Source organism: Montipora foliosa, chromosome 1 (assembly GCF_036669935.1).
Source record: "Montipora foliosa isolate CH-2021 chromosome 1, ASM3666993v2, whole genome shotgun sequence".
NCBI lineage: Eukaryota > Metazoa > Cnidaria > Anthozoa > Scleractinia > Acroporidae > Montipora > Montipora foliosa.
This window is the reverse complement of record NC_090869.1, coordinates 2,819,388-2,829,387: the sequence shown is the minus strand read 5'-3', so window position 1 is coordinate 2,829,387 and position 10,000 is coordinate 2,819,388. Positions and strand designations below refer to the sequence as shown.

Below are 10,000 nucleotides of genomic sequence, written 5' to 3'. Positions count from 1 at the left end.
TAGGTAGTACCGATATCGGTCTGTAATTAGAAGGATCTTGCTTACCGGTATTCCCTTTTTTAAAAAGAGGAGATATCTTTGCCAGTTTCCATGTGGACGGAAAGCAGCCAGTGTTTATAGAGATGTTAAATAATGATGTAAGACTTGGTGCAACAATATCAGCAGCATCCTTTAACAACCGAGAGCTCACTTTATCCAAACCAACTGCCTTGTTGGGTTTAAGTTCATTTATCATCTTTATAACAGACTCGCAACTGACCGTTTTAAAAGCAAAAATGCTTGAGGCTTGATTTACACCGTTAGTTGTCAGAGTGTTCCTCATTGTAAATTTCTCAGCAATAAAATTGTTAATTTGTCATTAACATCGGGCAATGTACCTAATTCTAGGAAGATTGTGAAAGTACCTCCACTATTAAAAAAACCAAGCCTGGATTATGACACATTAATTTTGGCAATTTTAGGCCTGTTTTAAACCCATTGTTTCTGTCTAAAGCCTCGAAAAAGTTGTTGCCTACCAACTGCAGGAATATCTGACATAACAACCTCAACGAAATTTTCCAGTCAGCTTACAAGCCCTTGCACAGCACTGAGTCGGCTCTTTTAAAAGTCCAAAATGATGTATTTGATTTGATAGAAAGTGGACATGAGGTTATCCTGCTTTTCCTCGATCTATCTGCTGCCTTCGACATAGTGGACCATCATAAAATGTTACAGAGAATGTCGGTTAGGTTTGGCATTCCAGGTACTGCCTTTAAATGGTTCCAGTCCTATTTGAGTAACCGCCAGCAATGTGTCCATTGATGGAGTACACTCATCAATGAAACCTCTTCATTGTGGAGTTCCTCAAGGATCTGTACTTGGCTCATTACTCTTACCTTCTTCATACAGATCCAATAAGCGAAATCATGAAATTCCACAGTTGACCATGAACTATCACATGTATGCTGACGATACTCAACTATATTTTTCTTTCAAGTCAACGAATCCTGACGATCCTGCTGACTCCAAATCTAAGGTTGAGGCATGTGCTAGTGACATCATATCTCGGATGACTGTGAATCATCTCAAGATCAAGAGTGACAAGTCGTCAGACATGCATCAATTCTATCCAAGTGGGTAATGACATTATTACCATCTTAGTCAGTTTAATAACATTGGTGTATTGTTTGATAGAACATTATCTATGCAGGATCAAGTGAGCGATGTGTGCAAATCATGCTTTTATCATTTAAGAAATACTATTCTCAAAATCAATAATAATGCATGAGGTAATTAACCAATTATGTGGCTTCATTTGGGTCACATGGATGCTCCTTGATACGCAGTAAAGAACTGTTTTTTTAACACGCATGATTAGATATATATCCAAACACAAATGTTAGGATATCCAAACACGTGTGTTTGGAAATCAATTTCCAAAAGAATGCGACCTTTCTTCAAGACTTTGCACACAGTGAACATCATGATAATCTTTGAACACAAGCAGTCCTTCAAAATACCAATGCTGTTGTAACAGCACCCTAAGTTTTCGCTTCATAGCAAAACATAGTGAATTTTTGGGTGGAATTTTTAAATTGGCATTTTCTTGAAAATAAAAATGCTCCTGACTTAAAAAACCATACAGTGCATTTAGAGACATACAGTAATAATTATATACAGGCCTCATCTGGATAAAATTGAACCAAAACCGATTTTCAGCTGCACGTGGTCAACTCCAGTTCGATTATTGTAGACAATATAAATCCTCTCTGGATTAGTTTTATCACACAAAATCCACTTTCATCTTTCAGTGATCTGTATGAAGTAGTTACCTTGTTCATGATGAGTGTGTGTGCTGCTTCCTGTAGCTGCTGCTGCTGAAACAACATCAGCACAGCTTGCTCCTGCCTGCACACAATCTATTGTAAAATAATCAACACAGTCTGCTGTTAGCTTAATAACAGAACAAAACAGCAAGAATTTAATTGGCAATATCAAATACAAAGAGAAGTCTATTAACATTTAGAAAATATTAATGATATCACATAATTTGCTGCATAATGAGACTTGAAAGTGGTGCATAATTTTTCAAATATTTTTTTTGCATCCTATCACAAGCCCTGTTTATTGTAGGGATCGGCTATTCATCGAGTTACGAGTTGAGTTGAGTTTGAGTTGAGTTTGAGTTGAGTTTGAGTTAAGTTTGAGTTAAGTTTGAGTTAAGATTGAGTTACAGTTTTCGGCGTTTTTCGGAATTAAAAGTAGTAAATATTCAGTACAAGTCACTTTGAAAACTGTTTTCTTCGCGTTGAAAGATATATTTGCATAAAATTTGGCAAAATGCCATGGCTTTCCAATGATCAAAACAATCTTATAATTATTACACCTTTCACGGCATCATTCTCGTTGCTGCTTATAAGTCTATCGACGTCAAAACGACGTCTTCTTAGAGGGATACATGGGCTGTATTGTTAAGTCAGTTACAGCCGGCGCGGCGGCTACGATGAACGTATTTGTCGTCCGGCATCATGATCGATCAACACGCCGTAAACGAAAGAGGGAAACATTTGGCGAAGTGAGCCAGCATTACGCTCTTTGCTCATAACCGCTGAAATTCTAAAAATCAATGCGTCAACACGAGTGTTACGACAAAAATACGTTTGCTAATCACCGAAATTTTGTAATGTTGGCAGTTAAACGAGCCGAGCATTTAAATAAATGAAAATGTTTGACCTAGTCACACAGGTCGGAAAACCATTTCACTGCAAAGTTGAAAGACACAAGATGTTGAAAGTAATGCTTGATTGTTTCGCCTGGCCTTGATGGTATTACATTTTTCTTTTAAGTGCTATTAAGTGGTAACTTAAACTGTAAGTTATGAAATTGAATGCACGTTAATCCCTACTTCGGACCGCTATGACGTCTAGTTGTCTAGCTACAATCCCAGCCAAAAAGATGGTGACACCAACCCAAAATACAACCCCTTCCCCCCTTTTCAATGTTGATCAATCGCGCTATGACTTTGGGCATTCATGAGAAAAGTCAATAGTTTTTTTTCCCTACAACTTCGAAAAGGGGGAAGGGGTGAATTTATGTGTGGCATCTAGTGTTCCAGAAATTTATGACCGAGATTGGGTGGGGTCTAAAACAAAGGTCACTTTCAGTTTGACGGGTCACTCGTACTTGCAGGTCATTGTTTTACCTTTTTGAAAGTAACCACAAACCCTCAATTTGTCTAACCTTAGGCCTAAAAGCCAAGTTTAGGTCTATGGTTACCCAAATCAATTAGGGTTTTGGGTTACTTTCGAAAAGGTAAAATAATGACCTGCCACGAGTAACCCGTCAAAAGTGACCCGTGTTTTAGACCTGGAGCCCCGGATTGTGTCACGGTGCCCGGTTCGCGAGTTACTTTGTGATTAGAAAGGTGACGGGTGCGATTCGCATTGTTTTTCGAAATCTATACTGGCCCCTTTCTAAAATATGACTTGTTACTAAGCAGTGAAAACACTATGAAAAGAAGTTTGTTTCGCTCACCTTCGGTTTCCCGTTTCTACATGGTAAGACTTGGGATCTTTGCGTACTCCTGGTTCTGATTCTCACGCAATGGAATGTTGATAGTTAGCCGAAAAGTCGTCGGCAAGCGTTCGAAGAGATGATCTTTAATTGTTAATTTAAAATTGTCTGTCTGGATCCCTACTCAACCGGGTAAAAAAGGTCTACAAACAAGTTTTGAAATCGGAGTATTGAAATTGAAAGTATGTCTATGATCTGACCAAATCACGATAGACATTTCTTTCTGTCTACACTTTTATCTGCACAAAGCAGTTTACAGCTATTACTCATTGTTTATTGATTTACTTGTCAATTAATTTTGGTTTTTCGTGAACGGTTTCTTCTGTTTTTGCAAGTACATAAATGAAAACTGACAAAGGCACTTCTCTTCAAAGGCTAGGATCAGTAAGGGAAAAAACGCGTTCCAGGGTCCGCATTCCATACTTTACATAAACACTCCTGCAGCTCACAAGTTCCGATAACGTTTTGTCTGGTAGCCGATCACGAAAACCACGCTGCTGGACGACAAACGGTACGTTTCATCGTTTAGCCGCCAGGGCTATAAGCTGGCTTAACAGTAAATCCCATCCTTAGCCTTACAAGAAGACATCTTTTCTGCGTCGATAGACTTGATCGCTAAAAGGAACAACCGCGCGCCGGTGGATCAGTTTTTTATGCAGGCGATCGTGAGTTCGACTCCGGCCAGACCCGCAACACTCAGGGTCTTAAAATAATTGAGGAGAAAGTGCTGCCTTTGTAATAACATCTGCAAATGGTTAGACTTTCAAGTCTTCGCGAATAAGGACTATAAATCGCAGGTCCCGTCTCACAACCTTCAGCGTTCATAAACTGTGGGATATTAAAGATTGCACACACTAGTCGAAAAGAGTACGGTGTTGTGGTCTGGTCTTTTCATCAGCCATGTGGTCGGCTTGGAATAATCTTCTGAAGGGACTACTGATCAATGAGACCACATAACAGCAAAACAGGCAGTAATCAAATCGAAGGAGTCCAAGTGCTGAAACTGGTAAAGTGTTAAACAAGAATACTGCCGTGCAGGAAATTTCAAGATTGTTTTGATCAGTTTAAAACCATTTCGCAAATATACACCTGTGCACTTCACGAAAACGGTGTTTGATGGTCTTCTCAGTGTCTTCTACTTAATATTTATTAGATTTAAGTGCCAAAAATGCAAAAAAAACCGTAACACAATATTAACTCAATCTTAACTCAAACTCAACTCAAACTCAACTCAAACTCAACTCAACTCGTAACTCGATCAATAGTCTATCTCAAGAAATCCACCTTTTTTACCCGGTTGAGTAGGGATCCAGACAGACAATTTTAAATTAACAATTAAAGATCACCTCTTCAACGCTTGCCGGTGAGAATCAGAACCAGGAGTACGCAAAGATCCCAAGTCTTACCATGTAGAAACGGGAAACCGAAGGTGAGCGAAACAAACTTCTTTTCATAGTGTTTTCACTGCTTAGTAACAAGTCATATTTTAGAAAGGGGCCAGTATAGATTTCGAAAAACAATGCGAATCGCACCCGTCACCTTTCTAGTCACAAAGTAACTTGCGAACCGGGCACCGTGACACAATCCGGGGCTCCAGGTCTAAAACACGGGTCACTTTTGACGGGTTACTCGTGGCAGGTCATTATTTTACCTTTTTGAAAGTAACCCAAAACCCTAATTGATTTGGGTAACCATAGACCTAAACTTGGCTTTTAGGCCTAAGGTTAGACAAATTGAGGGTTTGTGGTTACTTTCAAAAAGGTAAAACAATGACCTGCAAGTACGAGTGACCCGTCAAACTGAAAGTGACCTTTGTTTTAGACCCCACCCAATCTCGGTCATAAATTTCTGGGACACTTGATGCCACACATAAATTCACCCCTTCCCCCCTTTTCGAAGTTGTAGGGAAAAAAAACTATTGACTTTTCTCATGAATGCCCAAAGTCATAGCGCGATTGATCAACATTGAAAAGGGGGGAAGGGGTTGTATTTTGGGTTGGTGTCACCATCTTTTTGGCTGGGATTGTAGCTAGACAACTAGACGTCATAGCGGTCCGAAGTAGGGATTAACGTGCATTCAATTTCATAACTTACAGTTTAAGTTACCACTTAATAGCACTTAAAAGAAAAATGTAATACCATCAAGGCCAGGCGAAACAATCAAGCATTACTTTCAACATCTTGTGTCTTTCAACTTTGCAGTGAAATGGTTTTCCGACATGTGTGACTAGGTCAAACATTTTCATTTATTTAAATGCTCGGCTCGTTTAACTGCCAACATTACAAAATTTCGGTGATTAGCAAACGTATTTTTGTCGTAACACTCGTGTTGACGCATTGATTTTTAGAATTTCAGCGGTTATGAGCAAAGAGCGTAATGCTGGCTCACTTCGCCAAATGTTTCCCTCTTTCGTTTACGCCGTGTTGATCGATCATGATGCCGGACGACAAATACGGTTCATCGTAGCCGCCGCGCCGGCTGTAACTGACTTAACAATACAGCCCATGTATCCCTCTAAGAAGACATCGTTTTGACGTCGATAGACTTAACAGCACCAACAAGAATGATGCCGTGAAAGGTGTAATAATTATAAGATTGTTTTGATCATTGGAAAGCCATGGCATTTTGCCAAATTTTATGCAAATATATCTTTCAACGCAAAGAAAACAGTTTTCAAAGTGACTTGTACTGAATATTTACTACTTTTAATTCCGAAAAACGCCGAAAACTGTAACTCAATCTTAACTCAAACTTAACTCAAACTTAACTCAAACTCAGCTCAAACTCAACTCAACTTGTAACTCGATGAATAGCCGATCCCCTCGAATCATAATCTCATTCAGTTCCGGCGCAACAACTCTTAGCAGCAGCGAGCCATTTGATTGACCTTTTTGGGGATTCCTCCAGACAGCAGGCACCTAAACTAGCCACAGTTCGCTACTACAACAAGTTGCAAAATTGTTGAGACACTCCCGTTAAAAAAACACCTTTTCTAGCTTCCAATACCCGACGTATCTAGAATTTCAACCTTTCCCACTTCCCCTCCCCTCTCCCTCTTTCAACGTTGACGGTTTACGTTTTTAGAATTTTTCTGTCTTGCTAACAACATTGATAAGGGGGGTGGAGGAGGGCTGCAGTATGGGAGATAATAACGCCCCAAGAAGGTGAAGTGTCTCCACTAATTTGCAACTTGTTGTAGTAAGTAAGTAAAGTCTTTATGTAACTAGGGTAGCACAAAATAGCATATAAATACTAATAAACTAGTGGCCCTCATTAAAAGATTAAAATAATTCATACTGAATTAAGGCTTACAATAAAATTATTAAAAATCTACAAAACTATGAAACAATTAGAAGCATGCGCTGGCACAATATTTATAATGAAAAATGATTTTAAAAAGGCTATCTTTAAAAATCCTGTTCCCAAAGAGAATTTTTAAAAGTCTTAAGAGTCTCTGCTTTTCTCATTTCAAGAGGTAGCTTATTTCATTCCTGGCAAGCAGTCACAGTAAATGTTCTTCCACCTTCTGTAATTCGTTTTACTAGAGGACAGGCTATGTTAAATTTAGCTTATCTAGTCTGCTGTGAATGAGTCTCACTGGTAAGTACTAATAAGCTTGTAAGATAACTGGGCACGTGACCTTGCAAACGCTTGTATAGGATACAACACTTGGCTACTTTTGCATTCTCAAAGAAAGTAATCCACTTAAGTTGGTTAAATAACTGAACAGAGGGTGCATAACTATCAGCACAAAGGATGATTCTTGCTGCTCTCTTTTGTAGCTTTAAAACACGATTTAGACAATGTTTATCACAGTTTGACCAGATAACACTTACGTAATCCATCACTGGTCTAATAATAGCATTATAAAAGTGAACTCTATGCTTTATTTCCAGGCAATGTCTAATCTTTTTTAAAATTCCAATACGCTGGGACAGTTTCTGTCATAACTTATAAACATGCAAACGAAATGTCAGTTCCTTATCAATTTCAAGACCAAAGAGCTTTGCGCATTGTACATAACGAAAGGGCTCTATATAAGCCAAGTCGTGCATGTGGAACAGTGAACAGGTTAGCAATGGCTAAGAATTGGGTGACATTTTCACGGGTCAATGATGAAATGATATATGAAATAGATCATGCATGAACTGCAGATATGAAATCAAGTGAAGCTATGATCTTCGCAGTTATGAACGCAATTTTTCAATTGCGTAGAGAAGCCTGAAAGATTCAGGACTTCAACGGGGTTTGAACCCATGACCTCGTGATTCCGGTGCGACGCTCTAACCATGAAGCCACTGACGTTGGGAGCTGGTCATTTATGGGTTGTAATGTTCCCGTAAGGAATGAATCAATGATGAAATGATATATGAAATAGATCATATATGAACACGTTAAGAATGCACAAGTAGTATCTACATCAACCACTGCCAGAGAACTTTAATTCAAAGAATGTCTTAGTTAAATTTTACAAATGCATTCTTTTGTGAAAGGCCATGATCGGTGAAAGAGATATCTGTAAATATTTAACAGCAAAAATCTGAAGCACCTGGGTGGGAGACAGAATCCAGTTTTTGCTTAAAAATAGAAGGTTACAGGAAAGATTCAGATGCCCATTCCAACTAATCCAAAGAGCTACTAAGGTTGATAATTAAATTTTTTTATTTGGAAAGGTTATCATTATTTAAAATCAGGAAATGCTCATGGTGGCCCCCACATCTATCAGTGATTATCAGTGTCTACAAGTGTGGAGAGTGTATAGGCATATGACGTCCCAATGGCCAAATAAAGAAAGCGTTGTCACGTTGATGTCTAGAAACTAATCCCGGGGAATGAACTCTTTTTTTCTTACGCAAACTCAACGTATCTTTTGTTCAGTCAACCAAGGCACCTTATCGAGTTAGTAAACAGTCTCTATGTGAGAACTGCCCTTCCAAAAGCCGATTTGTACTTGTAAAAGAGTCCTAATGATTTTACCGTTTTGGTCCTTATTGAATTTTCTCTGTAATTTGCCTTGTGCTTCTGATGGCATCTGAGGCTCGCAGGAAGCATCTGTCGAAATATATGAAGGCAAACTATAGGTGAATTGCTCACAGCTAAGAAAAAAAAAGTAATATTACACTTTCAATTTGAGCTGACTATCAAGATATGATACTGACTTCGAGTGTAATTTTAGGAGGCAGTGTGGCCCAGTGGTTAGGGCGCTTGCATTGAGATGCGGAGATCCCGGATTCAAGACCCGCTCTGACCACTCGTTGAATTTGTTTCTGGTAGTCCCTGGTTCAACTTCCAAGCTGCACTTGTAAAAAGCCAACTGGTTTGCCTCCGGCCAGTTGGGATTCTTAACAGTTGTTGTTGTTATTCCGTTTCGTTGTGTTTCATTGGGCCTGAAAAGCCCATGGGGATGGGGAGCGGTCAATTATGTATGTATGTATGTATGTATGTATGTATGTATGTATGTATGTATGTATGTATGTATGTATGTATGTATGTATGTATGTATGTATGTATGTATGTATGTATGTATGTATGTATGTATGTATGTATGTATGTATGTATGTATGTATGTATGTATGTATGTATGTATGTATGTATGTATGTATGTATGTATGTATGTATGTATGTAAGTAAGTAAGTAAGTAAGTAAGTAAGTAAGTAAGTAAGTAAGTAAGTAAGTAAGTAAGTAAGTAAGTAAGTAAGTAAGTAAGTAAGTAAGTAAGTATGTATGTATGTATGTATGTATGTATGTATGTATGTATGTATGTATGTATGTGCAATTAGTTTTCTATTCAGCGTTGTAAGGGTTCCATCTCAGTTAATTACTTTTTAGCTTCCTTTTCCATCAAATTTTGAGCTAGTGAAGCTATCATTTGCAGTTGACGTCTACTAAAGGCGATTAACCAAGTATCTAGATTTACACTTGAAACGATTTTGATATAAAGGGATTGAAATATATTGTTAATTCATACCATTTACAGAGTTGATCATTTTTTTGAGAAGATCATTGCACTGCTCAGACCAGATATATTTCGTTCCATAGTAGTCACGGAGAACCTTAGCCTCATCAAGCCTTGTCTGCCTGTTTTTGTTCCAGATGTCCTTGATAGCTGCTATCCATGCATTGGGATCCTCAGAATCAATGACGAATGAAGAACCAAATGGTACATTGCCAAGGGCTTCTCCAAATCCCGAGTTCTTGCCGACGATTACAGGTAGCCCAGCTGACAGAGCCTCCAGACCTGTCAAACCGAAGCCTTCTGTTCTGGAGGGCATGAGTACAAGATCCACCTCACAGAATAATCGCTTCAAAGCTTCTCGGGTTTTGACATACCCTCTTACCCTAAGCCGATTTTTAGGAATACCGTATTCAAGTAATCGGTTTGCGATCTCCTCATGATTTCCATCGGGGGCTCCAACAAACACAAGGTGAGTGTCAGGTAATGCTGC

At 38.8% G+C, this 10,000-nt stretch overlaps 3 protein-coding genes across 3 annotated transcripts in view; 2 read left to right on the top strand and 1 right to left on the bottom strand.

Annotated features, from left to right (window-relative positions):
• The window catches only part of LOC137993521 (uncharacterized), a 520,905-nt gene that overhangs the window by 15,699 nt on the left and 495,206 nt on the right, over positions 1-10,000 (bottom strand). The window contains exon 11 of the mRNA XM_068839470.1: positions 1,812-1,898. Within this exon, the coding sequence (XP_068695571.1) occupies positions 1,812-1,898 (87 nt within the window). The remainder of the gene's footprint in view (positions 1-1,811; positions 1,899-10,000) is intronic.
• The window catches only part of LOC137995496 (DNA ligase 1-like), a 461,965-nt gene that overhangs the window by 377,337 nt on the left and 74,628 nt on the right, over positions 1-10,000 (top strand). The gene's annotated exons all lie outside the window — the stretch shown is intronic.
• Positions 1-10,000, top strand: part of LOC137995027 (uncharacterized) — a 224,232-nt gene that overhangs the window by 163,309 nt on the left and 50,923 nt on the right. The window lies entirely within an intron of this gene.